Raw genomic sequence first — 24,187 nt, 5'->3', positions numbered from 1 at the left:
CAAGCCAGCCTGGCAGGAAGGAAGTGCCAGACATTTTGAGGCATGAAATTCAAAAGTTAATAGGAAGCTGCCATGTCGTTCTTCCACCTGCTGATGCTGTTCGACCCAGCAAAGGAGAACTAGGGGTCTTACATGATGAGATTTTGCTGCTTCCTCGAAGCCAATGACATACAAGGCCTCTTGGACAACAGGAAGCAAGCAATGTTTCTGAGCCATTGCGGACACAGGGTTGTCAACACGTCCATGTCCTTGAACCCTACAACAACTTCTACAGAATCACTACAATCCTGTGCCTTCCAGAATGGTCAGCCATCATGAATTTCACCAGCAAAACCATCAACGAGTATGTCGCAGCTCTTGGGAAAGCTGCCATTCATTGCCAATTCTGTGACTTAGATGACCAGCTCATTTGTGGGGTCCAAGACATTAGGTTGCAAACCCGATTGGCTAAACCCGATGTGACCCTGCAAATTGCGTTAGCAGGGACCAGGGCTGCTGAGACTTCTACTAAGACTGCTAAGGTTCTGCAGAAAAACAGCACCCCAATGCTCAGGAGGATGACCATAAAGAGCCCAACAATAGTGGACACAAAGAGGTTTACAAAACGGATCAGTATCACTTGTGGTGTGGAGACTTAAGCCATGCTACAGCTGTGGGGAAACACCCCCCCCACATGTCCTGCCAGTTCTTCAATGTCATTTCCCAATGGTGTGGTAAGACAGACCATGTTGCCAGGACCTGTAAGGCACCACGTTTCCCTGCCAGAGTCACCAGGCGGAACTACCTGCCACTTGAACTGAGATGAGAGGGAACAATGAACCAGCTACCGTTCACAATTTGGGGCAAATCAAACAAGGGTAGGCCAAGCAGGCACTCAGAACAATTAAAAGTTAATCATCTCTGTGCTGGTAGACAGCTTCCCCTGTGCAATCGAGATGAGACACTGACTTGTCAATATCCATAATGTCCTGAACAGCTGTAAAGAAGGCAATTCCAGGCCTCAGCCAGAGGCAAGTGAAGACACAACCTCTCTGAATCAATGACTGTCAAAGCATTTGGATTCAAGTCCTGGGCTACTGCGAGGTCACCGTAAAATTCGGCCACCATGAAGCAAGCCTGCCTCTAATCATCGTTTGCAACCAGCTACCCAGCTTCAATTGGTGCAGGGTACTAGGAATGGAGGTAACCAGGATCAATGCTACCAATACCAGCCTCACCGCAACCAGCACTGAATATGATGACCTGATGCAAGAATTCCAGGATTGTTTGTTTGTTTATTTATTTTTAGAATTGAAAGGGACCTTGCAGGTCATCAAGTCCAACCCCCTGCTCAAGCAGGAAACCCTATACCATCCCAACCAGATGGCAGTCCAATTTTCTTTTGAATATGTCAAATGATGGGATGTTCACAACCTCTGCTGACAGGTTGTTGCACTGGTTGATCACTCTCACAATCAGGTTGAATCTCTCCTTCATCAGTTTCCATCCAACCCCTCTTCATACGAACGTTTCATGATACGAACCCAGTGTTTAAGATTTTTTTGCCTCTTATTCCGAACTATTTTGACCTTACGAACCCGAGCAGCCACCGGGATTTCCCTGAGGCTCCTCGATTCCCTTCATTTTTGCCAGCGATGCTTTGAATCCCAGTGACAAACTCCCCCCTTCCAAACTGCATGGGGAAAAGACTCATGGAGCTCAAGAGAGAAGAAAGGTGTGGGGAAAATGAGCAGAACGGGGTGGGCAAAAATGGGAGGGACCCATGGAGCTCAAGAGGAGAAAGGTGTGGGGAAAATGAACAGGACAGGGTGGGCAAAAATGGGAGGGACTCATGGAGCTCAAGAGAGGAGAAAGGTGTGGGGAAAATGAGCAGAACGGGGTGGGCAAAAACAGGAGGGAAAGACCCATGGAGCTCAAGAGAGGCTCTTTTCACCTTGCTTCGTTGGGACTACCACCTCTTGCTGTCCCTCCCCCCACTCTGTTTGCCTCAGCTTAGTCTGCTCCCCCCCCCCGCTTTTTTTAAAAAGCCTTAATGTTTTGGATTTTCCTAATGGTCTTGCACGCATTATTGGCTTTTCCATTGATTCCTATGGGAAACATTGTTTCATCTTACAAACTTTTCACCTTACGAACCTCGTTCCGGAACCAATGAAGTTCGTAAGATGAGGTATTACTGTAGTTAGGAAGATGAAATTAGCAATGCAAAAATTTTCCAAACAGGCAAATAAGCCGGAAAGATGGTTGGCTTATAAAATTAGAAAAGACCAAGAGCAAAAATGGAGGGTATATCTCAGTGTATTCTGGTCTATGACTGCCACTCTTCCACCCCTTCCTTGGTGTGAGGCTGTTGCAGCACCTGGAACCCGTCCGGGCATGATTCTGAGAGAGGAACATCCCCTAGTGGCCCAGCCAGATCTCAGTGACACATGTCAGGTCAGCCCCCTCACCCAAAAGTAAATCCCTGACTAGGGGGGATTTGTTCACAATTGATCTGGCATTCAGCAATAGCAGCCTGAGGCCAGGGTCCTGATTTCCCCTATCACCAGCTGTACAAGTTGAGCTCAATAGATCGAAGTGTGAGGAGCCAGAACAAAGGATCGCTGTAAGGTAGCAAGGCCTAGTTTCCCAGGAGTGGCCTACCTCTCTCCTACTCCTGCCATTATTTTCCAAGTCATTACTGGAATGCTTCGGCTCTTCTGTCCCCCAGAGATCCCATCCCTCACACCACCGGCTTTCATCGTCTCCAGCAGAACCTGGTATACATTCATTCCTGTACTCACTCACACTACATATCCATTCAAATATAATCACTCTCCTACTCAAATTAAAAATAAACATAAATAAATAACAATTAATAATAATTAATAATTTAAAATAATTAATCCCTCCCTGCAAAAAAATAAATATGCACAAAAACAATAGTATCTAGTAAATTTTGACAGTTCTTAGTCCAGCCTGGGTGCGTATGAAAGGTGACAATAACTAAGGTGATAATGTTCCTCAGCACAATAGAACCTAAAGGAATCTGGAGGTTGGTTTCTCAGCAGGATGGTATGTGTCCTGAAAAGAATATCTCTATGTCCATTATTTCCAGGATAAGGCCTGCAATAGAGTTCAGGCCAAAGAGTTTGTTGACATAATTTGCAAGGAAAGGGGTTGGTATCTCAGCAGTCTTTAAGATCCAAAGACCACAGTTCAAGCCCTCAATTAATATATCAAAGTTGAGGATCTCAGTTGGATTAAAGGGGGCTCCACACAAAGGTCTCTTTTCTCTTTTTCCGCCCACCATTTATCATCCCAGCTGTGGTAAAAACTGCCAGCATTATGGGGGCTGGGAATACCTTGTAATATGGCTCTTGCAGCAATTAGGCCTCAGCAATAGCAACTCTGGCAGCCCACAAAATGATGATAGGGATTGGGGTAGGTCACCCTCACTGCCTATCTTTGTGGCCCATCCTCAGGGGCATCCTTTCCTGCCACTACTGTGAGTCCCCAAGCCCCAAAGCCCCAGCAGTATGGCTTTGCTGGCTCCAATGCCATCCTGGATGTACACTGCACCATTTCCAATGCCTGGTGTAATCGTTGCATCTAATGGCGTTTTCAGCATCTCCAGTGTCTGCTGACTGTCATATCCAGTATTCAGCTGCTTGCTCACAGTGATTGGTCTTTGGCGTTAACAACCTCACTATTCAAATCTGGCATCACAAGCACCAGATGACATCTTCCCCCACCCATTGGCTCCATCTCCAATTTATCTCTTCCTCCAGCTGTGCTGACTCGCTCCACACCACACACTCACCAGCAGGCTCTGGCATGTTGTCAACAGTACAATCCAGTAAGATTTAAAGTGTTTTGCTGTATGTGCATTTGATGAAAAGATGTTAAATCAACTCACAAGTGGCAGAGTTCCACTGTCTTCCTCCTGTTGCCTCCGCTGCCAGAACCAGAAATGGTTACCCTCCCCTTAAGACTATTTATCACCGACTGGGAGAGAGAGATAAAAATCTCTGCTTTAGTGGACTTGGATTAAGGTAGGAAAGCTGAAAACCCCCATCACTTTTTTGCCAACTAGATGGGTCAATAGCAGGGAGGGAACCATCTTCCTTTGCCACAAAAAATACATTTATAGTGGCACTTGGCATGGAATGGTTACTCTCTTGGGCCTTGCATCGTGAAAAAAAGGCACCATAAAATTTCCACCATAAAATTGTGACTTTTGCCGATAATCCACATAAAGGAACTGAGGGGGCAGAACGCCAATAAACAGCCATGCCTGGCTGCACGATGCCAACTCAGGGCATACACAAAGAATATAAAGACTTGGCTAAGATTTTTAGCGGAAAGTCTTCTGACAAGCTCCCACCACCACTGCTCCACTGACTGCGATTGAAATCCTGCCCAGTGCCAAACTCCCTAAACCCAAGATGTATAGAATGTCTCTGTGGGAGCTGGAAGAACTGAGGGCATTGATAAAAACCTTGCAAGGGCTTTCATCAAAAATGTTAATCCCAGCATTATTTAGAGAAAAAAAATGGCTCAAGACATCAGTCAGCCTCATTGTGTTTCATCCCATCTTCAACTGTGCTTCGGCTGTCATAAGCAACAGGGGGTGGAGGTAGGTGTTTGGGATGAGGGGGAGTCTGATGCAGGAGCCCAGGAAAGTTTCATTTCTCAACAGAAGGGGTGATGAAGGGGGGCAGCTGCAAGCTGGCACAGTTATGGTTATCAACAAGGCAAGGTTAACGGCCAGACATTCCAAGAGCATAATGCACCAGCGGAGATGCACCCACTGACGAAGATGAACAATGGGGATTGGGTGGACTGACAAGGGGTGTGTATGTGTTGGGATTACTTTGTAATAGGCATCTCTCATGCCTTTTCCCTCAGACTTTTCTTTTCTTTTGAGGCATTCACTTCTGATTTGGTAAAGATGACCTTTGAAGTTCAAAATGGACTCTGAGTTTTACTTTCCTAAATTCTCAGTGAAGCAGACCTGACAACATTTTTGCATGGATTTTAAGAATTTAAATACAATCAGTGTGAAGAACATGTGTCCTCTCCCCCTTGTGAAAGATATGCTAGTTCACTTTGCTAAAGGTTTTTTTTTCAAAGCTGGACTTAAGTGAGACTGACTACCGAATCAGAATTAAGGAGGGGGTGATTGGAAAATGGCATTTAACACCCCACTAATGGGCCACCAATTCAAATTGATCCCATTTGGACTACAAGCCTCTCCCCAGCAATGTTTATGCAATTAATAGACAAAGTGCTACCTGAACATTTGTATAAGTGGGTACTGGTTTACCTAAATGACATTTTAATATATACTGAGACCAAATCATAAAACATAAAATTAGTCCACTACTTGACACAGGACGAAAGTCATCTAGACACAATGGGAATTACCCAAACCCTTTTAGAAACACAGAGCCTATATTGCAAAAACCCAAAACTTAAAAAACATAGTACCACATAAGAATCCCTCCTCTTATTCAGTTTGTTGTTCAGCTGATCCAGAAACAAACTGCTGAATGTCATTTCACTTTTGCAATTAAAAACCTCCTTCCAAGCAACTCTTCTTGACTTTTTAGTTTAAAGTAACAGTGTCTTCTTTTTTTCCTTCTTCTTTGCCAGACAATCTCCCGGCTGAAAAGTTAGCCCTCATTTTTTCCTTGTAGCTGGGAGACAGTGAATAGATAAGGGTGAGGTGAGGTATTTGCCAGTTCTCCAAACTACTCAAAATTTCCACTATTGACTCACTAGAACTGGTCAGAACTGGCTGAACACCACCTCTGATTATACATCCATACATATAGACTTACATGCAAATATATAGACAGAAAAACAAGAACATTCGACACAAAAAACATGTAACCCTTCTCTGGTACAGAGCTGAAGGGATTGGATACTGTAGCCTAAAGGTTAAGTCCCAGTGAGGGTATGGCTAGCTGATGAGGACAAAATAATGCCAAAATAGTTCTATCCTAGTCTTCCTTAATTTTCAAATTCAGCAAAAACATATGACACATGCAAAATATAGTTTATCAGCTATAACAGTTTCAAGTTTTTTTTCTTTTCCTATTTTATATTTGGACTACTTGGACTTATTAGGATTTTTGGATTTTTAATAATTTTCCTTCTGTTTTTCCCTTAAAAAAACATATATTTACATATTTACATTTTTATCTCTACTTTTTATTCCTTTTTTATTATTATGTATAGATTTTTGGATCAAATCATTTTAATAATTTTCTTTTTTCTTCTTTTTTCACTATTATTTTTGCTTTCTTTTCTTTTTTTATTAATTAATTAAATTAGGAAAATAATATGTGCTAGAAGTTTTATTCTCTCTCCTTTTCTACCTGGTCCCCCCTCATAACCTTTGGATTTTCAAAAATTTTAGAGATTGGTTTTCTCCTTTATTTTCTTTTTTTAATCCTTGTTTCTTTTTTAATAAATTACGTTTGCTTCCTCTTTTGTCCCCTCCTTCTTAAACTTCTAATAAAATTGAATTAATATTCTCTATATTCCATTTCCCTTTTTAATTTTATATTTTCTATTGTTAGTACTATAAACTTTAAATCTTTTTTTCCCTTCTCTCTTAATTGTGAACAATAAGAGACTGTTTTAAGAAATTATAATATAAGGTAGAAATTTTGAGATATGAAAGGTTCTTACAGGACACAAAGTGTAACTTCGGTGACAACAACAACAACTGAAAGCAAGCAGCTACTCCAACTCCAACACCAACCCCTATACCCAAAGTATCTCCAACATCATCACCACTACAACAAAGGACAATCACAGCAATGTTAGCCAAGGAAAAGGAAAAGGAGAAAGAAAAGGCACCTACAGAACTAAACCTTCAGTCTATTCAAGACATATTAGCAGGCATCCAAGATTTCATGCAGAAGACCCAAACTCAGACGAAAACTCAACTTGAAACTAACAAAGAAGAAGTGAAAAATATTTGGAAGAAATGAAGCAAGAGATGATAGAGATGAAAAATGAGATGGGTACGTTGAAAGCTGAGATGAAAAAAGAGATTGGCGAACTCAAAACCGAAATAGCAGAAGTAAAAGGGAGCATGACTGAAATGGATGGGAACATGAAAGTCATACAACAAAATTTACAAGAAAGTAAAAAAAGAATTAAAGCAATTCAAGACATGGGACAAAAGGTAGAAGAATACGAAGATCATAATTATGTAGCCTGCAGAGGCTTCGACATAGCAATTACCAACCTCGAACTCCAATCAGCATCACATGGCCTGAAATTTCAAAATATTGAAGAAAGAGATGAAGATCTATCGGCAAAAATGGCGGGAGTAATAGGAGAAATTTTACAAGCTGATCCAGGAGAATTGATAAGAGAAATAGATGAGGTGTACAGAGTCCAAACTGGATATGTAAGACACCACAATCTACCAAGAGAAGTACACATCAAGTTTGCAAGGAGAATAATTAAAGATGATATACTGAGACAGGCAAGAAATCAGATCTTTAAACGTAACGGAGAGAAAATCGAAGATAATATTACTTCCTCACAAGTGTTTTAATCAAAAAGAATATTGTCTTTAAATGGTTGATACCAGAGGGCCTTACCTTAACCTGGCAAGGAATGAAAGTGAAGATAGAAAGTGTGGACCAAGCAAGATCTTTTTTTGCACAAAGTGGGTTGGACAAGATTGATCAATTTCAGATAGAACTTAAGAGCACAGGTGAAGCGAGGGGGTCCACAGGTGGAGAAGGGGGAGAAACACAGATAGTAAAGAAGAAACAACCACAGGTTTCACAAGATCTGGTCTTAGATACGAGACTACGAGAATAGAAAGAAACCAAAAAATACTACAAATAAAGATGACTCATGATTTGAAAAAATTTTCAGTCAACGTTAACGGATTAAATGATCCAAAGAAAAGAAATCAAATATTAACTAAACTTAAGAAACAGAAAGCACAAGTAAATATTCTACAAGAAGTTCATATTAAAAAATCTAAAAGAAATTTCCTTAACAACCCAAAGCTAGGCAAACTATATATACTAGCCTAGCAAATCAAAAGAAAAGAGGAGTTGCAATGTATATTGATGAATCAATTGAATCAAAACAGATATATAATGACAGTGAAGGCAGGATTTTAATGGTACAATTAGAGTTAGAAACAAAACATCTTGTAATTGTTTCAATTTATGCACCAAATGACAACCAAAAACAATTTGATAAAGAATTACATGAAAAAGTAAATGAATTATCAATAGAAAATATGATAATAATAGGAGATTTTAATGCAATCTCAGATGATCAAATAGATTATACAGGGAAAAGAAAAGAAAAAAAGGTACAATGGAACAAAAAGGTATAATGGAACAAATTTTGGAAAATGCGCACAGAATTATTATTAAAAGATATTTGGCGAGAATACCATTCAAAAGAAAAACAATATACTTTTTATTCTAACCCACATAAGACTTGGTCCAGGATAGATATGGCCTGGGCTCCAGTACATATAATGGAACAAATCAGTGATATAGAAATACAGACAAATACTTGGGCAGACCAAAACCCTTTATTGATACATTGGAAAGGAAAAAAGAGAATAAACAACTGATCAATAAATAGAAACATAGTAAAAGATCCAGAGTACAAAAAATGGATAGAGAAGGAACTAGAAGTTTTTTAAAAAATAAATAAAAACAGAGATACTACCCTTCAAAACCTTTGGGACACAACAAAGGCATATACAGTATACGTGGGTTAACAATCTCTTTTATAGCTAAAAAAAAAAGAGAAGAAAGTATATCATCAAAAATTAGACGAAGAATTGAAAAAATTAGAATTGTTAATGCAAAAGGATGAGAACGATGATAAAGTTAAAAATCAGAGAGAATTAATAAAACATAAATTAAAATTGATAGAACAAGAATCAATAGCAGAAAAAAATAAAAAGAGCAAAACAGGAATATTTTGAATATACAAATAAACCAGGAAGATGGTTGTCATATAAACTTAGAAAAGAGAGGGAAAATAAGATTATTAAAAAATTGACAGATTTTAAAGGTATAATAAAACACAGAACGGAGAAAAAAAAGGAAATAGTATCAGAATTTTATAGGAAATTATATAAGAGAGAAGAAATAAAAGAAGATTCTATTTTTGAATACTTAAGGAATATAGATCTACCAGTTTTAACCGAATCACAACAGCAAAGATTAAATAAACCTATTACAGAAATAGAATTAAGACAATCTGTAAAGAATCAGAAAAATAATAAAGCGACGGGCCCAGATACGATACCAGCAGAATTTTACAAGTTAGATGTAGAAATACTTTTTTCAAATATTTTGGAAACATATAATCAAATAATAATAGAAGGTAAATTACCCAAAACATGGTCAGAAACTTTAATAACTTTAATACATAAAGCGGGCACGGAGAAGGAAAAAATTGAGAACTATAGACCAATTTCATTGTAAAATGTAGACTATAAAATTTTTGTATCAATTTTTGCCAATAGATTCAAGAGTATTATAAATGACATGATACATAGGGACCAAAATGGATTTCTCCCAGGCAGACAGATAAAAAACAATTTAAGAATAATAATAAATACATTAGAATATTATGAACAGCATCCAGAAAAACAAATGTCACTTATATTTTTAGACGCGGAAAAAGCATTTGATAACGTAGATTGGAATTTTATGAAAATACAATTGAATAGGATGGAGGTTGGAACAATTTTTTTTAATATAATAGATGCTATATATTCAGAACAATCAGCTAGAATTATAATAAACAACGAACAAACAGAAAAAATAGCAATACAACGAGGAGTAAGACAAGGCTGCCCAATATCTCCATTATTATTTATTTTAACACTAGAAGCTCTGTTGATAAAAATAAGAGCTGATAAGGAAATAAAAGGATTGAAGATTAAAAGAGACCTATAAATTACAAGCTTTTGCAGATGATGTAGTTTTTATCTTAGAAGATCCTATAACATCAATTTCAAGGTTAATAAACTTAATTGAAGAATATTGGAACATCGCAGGATTGAAAATAAATAAAGAAAAGACACAGATATTAACAAAAAATATGACAGAGACACAGAGAAAACACTTAGAAAATTTAACAAACATGAAAATTACTAAAAAGGTAAAATACTTAGGTATATGAATGACTTCCAAAGCCATATCTTTAAAAAATGACAACTATTTAAAATTACTAGGCCAGATTAAAAAAGATTTGGAAGTTTGGAGTAATTTACAATTATCACTAGTGGGAAGAATTTCTACAATTAAAATGAATATTCTCCCTACAATTTTATTCCTTTTTCAAGTTATCCCAATTAACCCTGGACCGAAATCTTTTGTAGAATTAAACAGGATAACAAAAAAATTTATATGGCAAGGAAAAAACCCAAGAATTAAACAACATTCATTAGAAGATCGTAAAGAAAGAGGAGGCCTAGGCCTCCCAAATTGGAAATTATATTATCAAGCTACTGCCCTAACATGGATAAAAGAATGGTTGACGTTAGAAAACCTAAGATTGCTAAATTTGGAAGGTTATGATTTAATGCTGGGCTGGCATGCATTTGTATGGTATGGAAAGTTAAAAACACACTCAGATTTTAAAAATAACATTATTAGAAAAGCACTGATTGATGTATGGAATGAAATAAAGAAAAATCATTTTTTAGTACTGCCAGAATGGATTTCACCAATTGAAGCCATTTCTCACCCGAACTTCATAAAAGAAAGAAAGATTTGGAGATACAGTGGTACCTCATGATACAGACCCCTCGTCATATGAACTTTTCGAGATACGAACCTGGGGATTAAGATTTCTTTGCCTCGTCTTAAAAACACTTTCCGTCTTACGAAACTGAGCCCGGGTTCGTGGGCTCTCTTACTGCGCCTGCGCTCTTACTGACAGAGGGATTCCCCTGCCTTGTGACAGCCCCGATTGGATTTTCAATTTGTTTCCCCGCCCACCGGGATTTCCCGCCTCACGACTCCAGCCAAAGCACCTGGTCCCGATGACCCCCTTCCTCATCCATCTGCATGGCGGGAGGTGAAGCGCTGGAGGGGGTGTCAGGCCGGCCCTCCTGCCTACCCCCCAGCCAAAAAACCAAAGCCTCGCTACTGCAGCCGCCACCGGAGGCTTTAGCCTCCCAATCCTCCCTGCCCCTCGCGTGTGGCCGGCAAAACTGCCTCCAGAGTGCTCTTGCCTGGCAGGAGGTGAAGTGCTGGGGTGGGGGGTGTCAGTCTGACCCTCCTGCCTCCCCCCCAGAGCCAAAAGCCCAAAGGTCCCCACCACAGCATCCGCTGCAGGAGACTTAAGCCTCCCGATCCTCCCCACCCCTCGCGTGTGGCCAGCAAAACTGCCTCCCGAGCGCTCTTGCCCGGCGGGAGGTGAAGAGCTGGGAGGAGGCAGGAGGTCCGGCCACCCCACCACAGCGCTTCACCTTCCCCCCCCACCCCAGTGCTTCAGCTTCCCCCCCAGCCAAAAACCCAAAGATCCCCACCGCAGCAGCTAGCCGCTGCAGGAGACTTAGCCTCCCGATCCTCCCCACCCCTCACCCGTGGCCTCCCAAGCGCTTTTGCCCGATGGGTAGTGAAGCGCTGGGGGGGGGTGTCCAGACAACTTTCACCCCAGTGCTTTGCCTCCCGCCGGGCAAGAGCGCTCTTCTGCTGGCCACGGGCGAGGGGCGGGGGAGCCTCCTGCGGCGGAGACATTTGGGTTTTTGGCTGAGGGGGAGGCAGGAGGTCCGGCGCTTCACCTCCCCTCCCAGCCAAAAAGGCAAAGCCGGGCACCTCCCCAGCCGCCAAAGGAGGCTTAACCCTGTCCCTCTGTCCCACCCATCGCCCGTGGCCGGCAGAAGAGCGGGGGGGGGGAGGCAGGAGGCTTTGCCTTTTGCCTCTTGCAGCAGCTGCTACAGCAGAGACATTTGGGGTTTTATTTATTTATTTATTATTTATTATTTATTACTTAGATTTGTATGCCGCCCCTCTCCGAAGACTCGGGGCGGCTCACAACACGTGGAAACAAATCATAAATAATCTGACAATTTAAAATATGTAAAGATTTAAGAAAGACCCCATATACTAACAGACATACACACAAGCATACCATATATAAATTAACATGCCCAGGGGGAGATGTTTCAGTTCCCCCATGCCTGATGGCAAAGGTGGGTTTTAAGGAGTTTACGGAAGGCAGGAAGAGTAGGGGCAGTTCTAATCTCCGGGGGGAGTTGGTTCCAGAGGGCCGGTGCCGCCACAGAGAAGGCTCTTCCCCTGGGGCCCGCCAACCGACATTGTTTAGTTGACGGGACCCGGAGAAGGCCCACTCTGTGGGACCTAATCGGTCGCTGGGATTCGTGCGGCAGGAGGCGGTCTCGGAGATATTCTGGTCCAATGCCATGAAGGGCTTTAAAGGTCATAACCAACACTTTGAATTGTGACCGGAGACTGATCGGCAGCCAATGCAGACTGCGGAGTGATGGTGAAACATGGGCATACCTAGGTAAGCCCATGACTGCTCTCGCAGCTGCATTCTGCACGATCTGAAGTTTCCGAACACTTTTCAGAGGTAGCCCCATGTAGAGAGCATTACAGTAGTCGAACCTTGAGGTGATGAGGGCATGAGTGACTGTGAGCAATGAGTCCCGGTCCAGATAGGGCCGCAACTGGTGCACCAGGCGAACCTGGGCAAACGCCCCCCTCGCCACAGCTGAGAGATGGTTTTCTAATGTGAGCTGTGGATCGAGGAGGACGCCCAAGTTGCGGACCCTCTCTGAGGGGGGCAATGATTTACCCCCCAGGGTGATGGACGGACAGATGGGATTGTCTTTGGGAGGCAGAACCCACAGCCACTCCGTCTTATCCGGGTTGAGTTTGAGTCTGTTGACACCCATCCAGGCCCCAACAGCCTCCAGGCACATCACTTCCACCGCTTCGTTGACTGGGCATGGGGTGGAGATGTAAAGCTGGGTATCATCGGCATATTGATGATACCTCACCCCATGTCCTTGGATGATCTCACCCAGCGGTTTCATGTAGATGTTGAATAGCAGGGGGGAGAGGACCGACCCCAGAGGTACCCCACAAGGGAGCGACCTCGGAGCCGACCTCTGACCCCCCACTAACACCGACTGCGACCGGCCAGAGAGGTAGGAGGAGAACCACTGAAGAACAGTGCCTCCCACTCCCAACCCCTCCAGCCGGTGCAGAAGGATACCATGGTCGATGGTATCGGAAGCCGCTGAGAGGTCAAGAAGCACCAGGACAGAGGATAAACCCCTGTTCCGGGCCCGCCAGAGATCATCCATCAACGCGAACAAAGCGGTTTCAGTGCTGTAACCGGGCCTGAAGCCTGACTGCTGGGGACCTAGATAATCGGCTTCTTCCAAGGACCGCTGGAGCTGGAGTGCCACCACCTTCTCGACAACCTTCCCCATAAAGGGAAGGTTGGAGACTGGACGATAGTTATTGAGTACGGCTGGGTCCAGGGAGGGCTTCTTGAGGAGGGGGCGCACAAGCGCTTCTTTATAGAGAGATGGAAAGACTCCCCTCCCCAAGGAAGCGTTGGTAATCTCCTGGGCCCAGCTCCGCGTCACCTCCCTGCTGGCCGAAACCAACCAGGAGGGACACGGATCCAGTAAACAGGTGGCGGAACTCACAGCTCCAATGGCCTTGTCCACTTCATCAGGTGTCACCAGATCAAACTCTTCCCAGACAGGTGGACAAGTACGTGCCCCAGTCACCTCGACTGACTCGTTGTCAGCCGACTCTGTATTACAATTGGAGTCGAGATCAGCCCGGATCCGAGCGACTTTATCAGCGAAAAACGTGTTAAAATCCTCGGCACTGCTCTGTAAGGGCTCCCCAGCTCCCCCCTGGTTAAGAAGGGAGCGGGTCACCCTAAACAGAGCGGCCGGGCGGGATTCCGCTGATGCAATCAAGGCGGCATGGTACGCGCATCTTGCCGCCTTGAGCGCCACTTTGTAAGTCTTAATAAAAGCTCTTACAAGTGTTCGATCGGATTCGGACCTACTCTTCCTCCATCGCTTCTCTAGACGTCTCTTTTGGCGTTTCAACTCCCGGAGCTCCTCGTTGAACCATGGGGCTCTACGGAGTCTAGCGCCGCAGAGAGGTGGCAAAGGCGCAATCTGGTCAAGAGCCCCTGCCGCAGCCGTATTCCAGGCCTCAGCAAGGGACTCCGCCGAACTGTGGACGAGTGCCTCTGGGAAGCCTCCTGCGGCGGAGACATTTGGGGTTTTGGCTGGGGGGGGCAGGAGGTCCGGCACTTCACCTCCCCTCCCAGCCAAAACCCCAAATGTCTCCGCTGTAGCAGCTGCTGCAAGAGGCTTCCCCGCCCCTCGCCTGTGGCCGGCAGAAGAGCACTCTTGCCCGGCGGGAGGCAAAGCACTGGGCAAAGCACTCTTCACCTCCCGCCGGGCAAGAGCGCTCGGGAGGCAGTTCTGCCAGATACGGGCGAAGGGTGGGACAGAGGGGCGGGGTTAAGCCTCCATTGGCGGCTGGGGAGCTTCCCGGCTTTGCCTTTTTGGCTGGGAGGGGAGGTGAAGCGCTGGACCTCCTGCCCCCCCCAGCCAAAACCCCAAATGTCTCCACCGCAGGAGGCTTCCCCGCCCCTCGCCCGTGGCTGGCAGAAGAGCGCTCTTGCCTGGAGGGAGGTTAAGAGTGCTTTGCCCAGTGCTTTGTCTCCCGCCGGGCAAGAGCGCTCTTCTGCCAGCCATTGATTCCTATGGGAAACATTGTTTCATTTTACGAACTTTTCACCTTACGAACCTCCTCCTGGAACCAATTAAATTTGTAAGATGAGGTATTACTGTATAGGGAATTATTGGATAACCAATTAAAACTAAGAACAAAACAAGAATTACAGGAGTTAGGTATTGAATTGGACTGGTGGCAGTATATACAGATTAGCTCTAGATACCAAAAGGATATTAAAACTTACATTTTTCGAAAAGAAAATAATGTATTAAGTAAATTATTAATTCAAAATCACCTTATTTTTTGTCTATTGGTCTACCCTCATAGGGATTTTATATCAAGGGGAATTTTAGCAGTGCCTTTTCTCACAGATTCTGACAAATTTTCTTTTGTGGAACTTGCGTTTATTGTGGACAGCCCTATCTGTGTCAAGGAGGGGGACTTGGTGGCTAATGCCATCCCTGTGCCCATTGAAAGAGATCCCCAAGATTACTATGATATTGACATTATTCTAGAAAACTCAGATCTGTTTACTATTGAAACAATTTTACATAAAAAGCACACACTGCTTACCCTCACTCTGAACAAACGTTCTTTTTCTGGTATATTAGATACAGGGGCTGTGAAAACGACTGGCCTGCACATTGGCCGACGGAGTCTTTCCTAGCAGTCCAAGGGGTGGAGGTGGGGGGAATTTAATCTTGCTAGGGTCAGTAAAGATTGGCTGACTGTAACATCTTCTAACATTTCTGAAACTGCCTACATTAAACCTGTTTGCCTTTGCCTGTGAGGATGAGATCTTTAGTCTCAGCTGAGAGCGAAAGTGATTCTGCACTAATTCTGATAAAAAAGGCTTTCACTAAACCTTCATTTAAAAAGGCTTTTACCATTTTTTTTCTGTGTCTGTAAAACGTTCATTATATTGCGTCTTACCTTAACCAACACTGTCCCCGTGTGGTGGATCAATGGCCACTCACTCATGAAAAATTAAACGCGCTTTCAAAAATAGTGGATGAACAGCTTTTGCAAGGGCACATTGAACCCTCTATTAGTCCTTATAACACCCCAGTCTTTGTGATAAAAAACAAATCAGGCAAATGGCGTCTCCTACAGGACTTGAGAGCCATTAATCCCACAGGACTGGGACCTGGTTATTATTGATCTCCAGGATGCTTTTTTCTCTATTCCATTGCATCCTGCTGACTGGAAACTTTTTGTTTTCACAGTCCCAGAATTAAATAACTCCCAACCAACCAGGCATTTTCAATGGACAGTGCTGCCTCAAGGCATGCTTAATAGCCCTACCATGTGTCAACATCATAGCCTTACCATGTGTCAACACTTTGTAAGCATAACCTTGGAGCCTTTTCGTAAGGCTCACCCTACGTATATAATTTATCACTATATGGATGACATCCTCTTGGCAGCCCCTGGGCCTCCTGGCACAGTACAGCAAACCTTAGAAGAATTAACAGCCATATTACATCAACAGGGTTCGAACATAGCTCCAGAAAAAAATCCAAAAATCAGAACCTTTTTCTTATTTGGGTCAAACATTACTTGTTTCTCATGCTTCTCCTGAGTTACCTTGTTTGAAATTAATTCCACCCAATACTTTGGTTAAACTGCAACAATATTTAGGGTCCATAAATTGGGCGCGTCCCTATATGGGACTTACCTTTCAATTGGCTCCTTTATTTTCTGCGCTCAATTTGGGTTCAGCGCCTCATGATCTCATTCAGTTAACTACTATTCATTTAGAGGCCTTGCAACAAGTCAATACTGCTTTACAGCACACGTGGGTGGACAGGATGGAAGCCAATCTTCCTCTTATCATGATCCTATTAAACACTGTGGATCTTCCCATGGCAGTTCTTGCACAAAAGTCCTCAAAATTATTAATTCTGGAATGGTTTCATCTTTCTCATACCCCACGCACCACTGTCTCTCAGAAGTCTATTAATGAGGATTTAGATGTAGCTTTCTTTCCTATCTTAGACATATTCAATATACATCAGCTCTAATATTCAGCAAGTAGCTTTTCGGGGGGGGGGGTAAATGATGAAGAGATTATATCTACCCAGAGAAATACTATTTCCCACAGGTGTGTACCTCTTTCAATTCTCTGGTACTGTATCTTTAAAAAATATACCCACAATCTAAGATTTCCAATCACCACTGTTTAACAAAAAATATATCTTTAGTCTACTAATATCTAATAGTCTTATCAAGTCCATTAATTACTCATAGATCCCTTAAGGGTAGGTACTTCCTCTATTATTCTTCCTCCAAGAGTCAAATTTATTACCCACACACAGATCAGTCCACACTGTTATAGTCCTTTTAAGAATCATTTTAAGAATTAAAATGTATAATCCACTATGGCCCCAAGACCCATTTGAGCATTCATTTCAGAGCAGTATCTAGATGAAAACACATTTTCCAAGTTCACAAAGTATACGTCCCCTTTTTTGACTTTCAACAGCTCAAGCTGCTTGATGTCCTCACCAATTGTCTCTGGTTATCTCAAAAGTCTTTAATAGAGTCTTTATGGGGTTTTATAAATCTAAACAGTCACTTCCTCTTCTTACAATCTCTTCTGGACAATAGATGACACCCTTACTCCCTTTTAAATGCTCAAAAAGTTTCTTCTTAAGCATTCCAAATCCAATGTCAGTCCAAAAAATATTATATCAGTCTAATAAGTACTAATAAATATATTCCTACTAATCTTCCAATATTTAAAGTTATTTTAATTTAGTTGGTTCGGGTTTTCCTTTAACTCAAGTTTAATTCCTTTATGGTAGTTTCTCCCATTCTTTTCTGGATCTGTCAGTAGCTCTAAAAGCTTTGTCACTGCTATTTTTGGAAGGCAGAGATCCTGGTCCACTTTTTTTTGAGTCCCACTTTTCACAAAGTTTTTAATATTAAATCAGGATAGATTCATTTTCAGAAAGTTAGAACTTCCTCATCCAATACAGCCATATTGGTCTTTGATTTTTCCCTTCCTGTCTCTCACCAAGCTTTCACAGTTTCTGGTCAGCCATGTTGACCACCTTTTCTCCTGTCAACTCCAAGGGGACTCCCCTCATTTTAGAGAGATATTGCCTTTCTCCACACAGTCTTTGGGTCTTCCCCTCTACCTTCATCAACCCCTCTGCAATGGTGTGTTGCTGCTGCTTTGGACCAGTTCACCTGAAACGGTGGTGGAAATTTGTCCCCGCTCACCGAACTGGCAGTGATTGCTGGCTGGTCACCCTCTCCCCCCCCCCCAAACTGATGCTCCTGTCACCTTCTGTGCATGCGCAAAGGCTTATGCATATTTGCAGAATGTCATTTTCCGTATGTAAAATGTGCACTTCCGACATGATGCGAACCAATAGGGAAGGAAAGTAGAACCCATCCCTGCCCCTTTGGGGGTTAACTTTGACTATTGAAGATCTCCAGACAGGTTAAATTGGATGGGAATAATAAAACCTCGTTTCCCCTGTCTACTTCACTGTGATTTCACTACCTCATAGTATAGACTTTTTATATTTACTGTATAAAATTGTTTTCCGAAATTGAATATGAAGTGAGAAGTTTATAAGATTATTTACATTGCTCTTTTGTATCATACCACACTACCATCCAAATAAAACTCCCAGATTCATATTGTTTTTCTAGATGTTCAAATTCATGTTCTATTAACTCTTTTCACAACAATTAGTTTCAGCTTGATTATGCCTTGCTTTCTTAATCTTTGATATATAAAATTAGAGATTCAATAGAAAACCCTGAAAAATAAGAGTATAAAAGCCCAATCTAACACAATACCACTGAGAAAGAAAATCAAAAGACCCCAGAAGAAGCTAGCTTGATTGCATAAAGAACTCTCTGACAAACTGAGAGGGGGGGGGGGAAGGACAAGTATTAAAAATGAAAAAGGGACATATAGCTAAAATAGAAATCTGCAAAGATAAAGTCAAGAAATCTGAATTAACTAAGCCTTGAAACAAATGCCAGGAAAAATAGTCCAATGTATCAAAAGTAGCACAAGAGAAGCCAGAATGCTTGCTAAAAAAATGGTAAAAGAAAACCTATCCATTCTATAGGAGGTCCTTTTGCCAAAACTAGACAGATTACACCCCAGTGTTCTAAAGTATCTGGCAGATGTGACCTCAGAACCACTGAACCGTATCTTTCAAAGATATTGGGGGCACCGGGAAACTACCAGAGGACTGGAAGAGTTAATGTGGTTCCAATTTGCAAAAAAGGAAATATCTAATATTAATACCTAGGAAGATAATGGAAAAGATAATCAACCAATGCATTTGTGAGCAATTGGAAACAAACAAGAAGCTAGTATGACTTTGTTAAAAACAGATCATGAAACCTTATTGCATTTGTCGAGTAAATTAGTGGGTAAGGCAAATGCTGTGGAGATAGCATACTTTCACTTCAGTAAGGCATTTGACAAAGTAGGCCATAGCTTACTTCTTGCTAAGTCAGAACAATGTAGAACAGAAAGTAACACCATCAGATAGATTCACAGATGGCTGACCTACCACACTCAGCAGGTAGTCCTCAATGAAACTAAACCTACATGGAGGGAAGCGTGTAGTGCAATGTTCTGTCTTAGGCCCAGCGCTCTTCAACATCTTCATCAATGATCTAGATGAGAGGATAGAAGGGGAACTCATCAAATTTGCAGATGACACCAAGCTGGAGGGGGAATAACTTGTAGGTACCTTCCAACTTGTGTGCAGCCGCAGCCAAAAAAGCTAATGCAATCCTAATGCAAACCTAAATTGCATTAACAGAGTGATACAACCAAGATCAAGTGAGGTACTAATACCACTCTATAAAGTCTTAGTAAAACCACATGTAGAATACTACATCCAGTTTTGAGCACCACGCTATTAAAAAGTTGTTGAGATTCTAGAAAAAGTGCTCTAATTAAAAGTGCCCTAATTATAATAATAATTAATAATAATAATAATAATTTATTAGATTTGTATGCCGCCCCTCTCCGATTATGATAAATGGTTACAGGAACTGGTCATGGCTATCCTAGTGAAGACAAGGACCAGGGGAGACATGATAACAGTGTTCCAATATTTGAAGGGCTGCTATAGAGGAAGGGGTCAAACTATTTTCCAAGGCATCTGAAGGCCAGACAAGGAATAATGGATAGAAACTGATCAAGGAAAGATTCAACCTAGAAATAAGGAGTAGTTTTTTCACAGTGAGAACAATCAACCAATGGAAGAGCTTGCCTTTGGAAGTTATGGGAGCTTCATCACTGGAAGCTTTCAAGCAGAGATTGGACTGCCATTTGTCTTGCTTGGGCAGAGGTTAGGACTAGATGACTTACAAGGGCCCTTCCAACTCTGTTAATCTATTCATCTATTAATCTACGCTATGCTATGCTATCTCTGGAAATTGTGGGTGCACCATCATTGGAGGATTTTATAAGATAGTAGCCCATCTTATATTCTGTTAATTCTGGGTGGCTCTACCAGCACTGCTAAGGAAAAAACAACAACAATAAAAGCCAATGTATAAAAAACAACTCTGCACCCTAAAACACACACCATTATAAGGGTATAAAGTCTCCTTCTTGAGCATGAGGTTGAAGATCTCCAAGATCCCTTCCAATCCTATAATTCTGTATTCCATATACTATTTTTGGCAAATAGGTTGAATGAATGAATGAACAAACAAATGAATGCAAGCTTCCCAAGTTTATATTTCTAAACCAGAATTTATATCATACTATTTTAAATCAGAATTGGCAAAAGGGAAGAAATTTAGTAAGTTAATTGAATAAGATTGTACTGTCCGTTAAGAATCAGATGTCCTATATAGATTCCAGATGCATTATTCATTTATTTTTTATTTTTTGTGAAATACTCTGTATTAATTCTTCATTAAGAGAAGATGACATAGATTTTTTTATACAGCACTTTGCTTCAAGAAATTTTCATTGAAAATTAAACTATTTTATTTATTGATTCACAAATAGAAACATAGAAACATAGAAGATTGATGGCAGAAAAAGACCCCATGGTCCATCTTGTCTGCCCTTATACTATTTCCTGTATTTATCTTAGGATGGATATATGTTTATCCCAGGCATGTGTAAATTCAATTACTGTGGATTTACCAACCACATCTGCTGGAAGTTTGTTCCAAGCATCTTCTACTCTTTCAGTAAAATAATATTTTCTCATGTTGCTTCTGATCTTCCCCCCAACCAACCTCAGATTGTGCCCCCTTGTTGTTGTGTTTACTTTCCTATTAAAAACACTTCCATCCTGAACCTTATTTAACCCTTTAACATATTTAAATGTTTCGATCGTGTTCCCCCCCTTTCCCTTCTGTCCTAAGTCTTTCCTGAGAAGTTTTATGCTTAAGACCTTCCACCATTTTTGTAACCCGTCTTTGGACCTGTTTAATTTTATCAATATTTTTTTGTAGGTGAGGTCTCTAATATTCCAAATGTGGTCTCACCAGTGCTCTATACAGTGGGATCACAATTTCCCTCTTCCTGCTTGTTATACCTCTAGCTATGCAGCCAAGCATTCTACTCACTTTCCCTACTGCCTGACCACACTGTTCCCCCATTTTGAGATTATCACAAACCCTTCTCTTCTGAAGTTTTTGCTAATACAGAACAATACTCAGATTGAGGAAGTGCATTATTTTACATTTGGAAACATTAAACTGGAGATTCCATTGCTTTGACCACTTATCTAGTAAATCTAAATCATTTGCCATATTACAGACACCTCCAGGAATATCAACCCTATAGCACACTTTAGAGTCATCAGCAAATAGGCAAACCTTCCCTACCAAATCTTCCCCTATGTCACTCACAAACATATTAAAAAGAATAGGACCCAGAACAGACCCTTGTGTCACACAGCTTGTAACCAGTCTCTGCTCAGAGTACTTGCCATTAACAACAAATAAGACTTATATAGTTTCTCATCTTATGTTAATTCTAGGTGGCTCTACCAGCAGTGCTGAGAAATAAAAAAATAAAAAAAATAAAGAAGCCAATGTATAAAAATAACTCAGCACCCTAAAAAAACCCCATACTACTTTAAAAAATCACAATCACTTAGGTTCCAGTCTATGGATACAGTTAACTTTGTGGAAGATGAGAATGTTGAGAGCTATGAAGTTATGGGCGATTCGTGTCTTGACAGTTTTTGGCTCATATAAAATGTACATTGGGTTTTTGTCTGCTATTTTATTTGTACTCTACAGTGCCTGTTTACCAAAACGATGCCCCTTTAGAGAGTAGGATGACCTTAAACCTGCTGGCCTTTCCAAAGGCCATGAAGACCTGGGTACATGGCCGGGTCTGGAGTTCTGAATATGTTAAAGACACATTTTCTACAAACCATTGATACCAATAGAGTGTAATATCTCTTGGCTGTTATTTGTATTTAATTTATTTTTGTAATGTGTTTTCACTTACTTAATTCTCAATGAATATTTGCTGCTGAAAGTAACTGATTTGAGTGAATACAAACACATATTCTTCTCATCTTGGCAAAAAAAAAGGGTTTAAATATGACTCCTTTCACATTTTAATTCTTTTGCCAACTTCCTGGAAAACTGTAGAGTAGACTGAACCTAAAGCAGCATTAGATAGAAATGAATATGTTCATGAATTTCAACCATATACAAAAATTATTAAAAGAAAAACAGGGGGAAAGGATTATATATCCTTCTATACCAGCATATGAAATAATAAATTATTACTGACTACATACCAAAAACTGTCCTTGCAGGAACAGATTCTCTGTTCAACCAGAATGACACCTGAGACAGAATGACTGTCATGATGCAGGGAAGATAGGTCTGAATCACAAAATAACCAATTTTCCTCTTCAAATGAAAATGAGCTGTCATAACTGTGTATTCACCTAAAAAAGAGATCAGATTAATAACAAAAGAATTATCAATTCTTCCTCAGATAAGCCACTTTGAAAAATTACATGTTAACAGAACCAGTTAATTATATTTATAACAGAACAGAATAACAGAGTTCAAAATGACCTTGGAAGTCTTCTAATCCAACCCTCTGCTCAGGCAGGAAACCTATGTCTGTGATGGCGAACCTATGGCACACATGCCACAGCTGGCATGCAGAGCCCCACTTGAGCCATTGCACCAGCTCAGCTGCACATGCATGAGCCCCTGCTGCTGGCCAGCTAGTTTTTGGGGCTCTGCTGCACATGCACAGCGGGGCAGGGCGCATGTGGGAGATATTTGGAACAATGCTATCATGTTTCCCCCTAGTCCTTCTTTGCACATTTGGCAACTGGCATATATTTATGACATTTGTAGTGTCCTGGGGTTATGTGCTGATCTTTTGCGACCCTTCAACAATTAAAGTAAAGAATCTGGGGAAGCCAGATTCATTCAACAATTGTATTACTAACTGTCAGGTCTGCCATCTTTAGTATAACTCATTTTACTGGCATCTTGCCCCTCACAAGATAGATGAGCTGCACTCATCTGACAAAAACCTGAGAAGAGGATTCATCCAACCTGCTAGGCCACAAGTGGCTGCCCCCTGCTCTTCTGAGAGAAGAAAGATGGCTCTCTTCACTTATGTGTTGACTATAAGAACCTAAATGCTATTTGTATTGAAAACGTGTACCTTCTGCCCCTGATGAAGGACATGCTTAGCTCATCAAGCCAATGGGAAAATTTTTACTAAACTGGACTTAAGGGAGGTCTACTACTGAGTCTGAATTAAAGAGGGTGATGAGTGGGAAACTGCTTTCAACTGCCCTTTAGGCTGTTTCCAATTTCGGGTCTTCCATTTGGTCTACAGAAGATGCCGGCAGTGTTCATGAAACTAATCAATGAAGTGCTCCATGAGCATCTTTACAAGGGTTTTTTTTGGTTTATCTCCTTTTTTTCAACTTTTTAAAAAAATCTCCACTTTCACACATACAAATTAACTATATATTTCAATGTTACAAACAGCATGCGTAATTACACACTTTTATCCATTGTTCATAAATCAATATCTTATTTTGTTCTTTTTACAACCAACACCAGTCTGTCCCCTTGGTTATTCTTTCTTACACTCCCCTCCCTCTCTCTATCTATCTTCATCCTACTTACTGTCTCTTCACTCCTCCTCTACTTCTCTCTCCTTCACTTCTTTCCTCCCTTCAACTCTCTATTACTTTTCCCAGAGTGTCTTCCATCCTTAGCAGACTGATGCTCTACATTCAAATTTGAAAACAAAACAACCAATGATTCTAAAACCTTTACTCATAACTAAAAGAAAAAAATTAAACCTTTTAATTTTAGGTATTTAGGTATCACTGAATTTAGCTTCCACCAATAAAAAAGTCTAATTTTGTCACCCGGATTCTTCATCAAATTAATCCCAAATTTTAACTCCAGCTTTTAATAGCTGTCATCTT

At 41.3% G+C, this 24,187-nt stretch overlaps 1 protein-coding gene across 1 annotated transcript in view; it reads right to left on the bottom strand.

Annotated features, from left to right (window-relative positions):
* LOC139170318 (gamma-aminobutyric acid receptor subunit alpha-2) overlaps positions 1–24,187 on the bottom strand; it is a 302,125-nt gene that overhangs the window by 5,712 nt on the left and 272,226 nt on the right. The window contains exon 8 of the mRNA XM_070757344.1: positions 22,514–22,666. Within this exon, the coding sequence (XP_070613445.1) occupies positions 22,514–22,666 (153 nt within the window). The remainder of the gene's footprint in view (positions 1–22,513; positions 22,667–24,187) is intronic.

This window comes from Erythrolamprus reginae, chromosome 7, assembly GCF_031021105.1.
Source record: "Erythrolamprus reginae isolate rEryReg1 chromosome 7, rEryReg1.hap1, whole genome shotgun sequence".
Taxonomy (NCBI): Eukaryota; Metazoa; Chordata; class Lepidosauria; order Squamata; family Dipsadidae; genus Erythrolamprus; species Erythrolamprus reginae.
The sequence above is the reverse complement of the archived record's forward strand: the minus strand, read 5'-3'. Positions and strand labels throughout refer to the sequence as shown.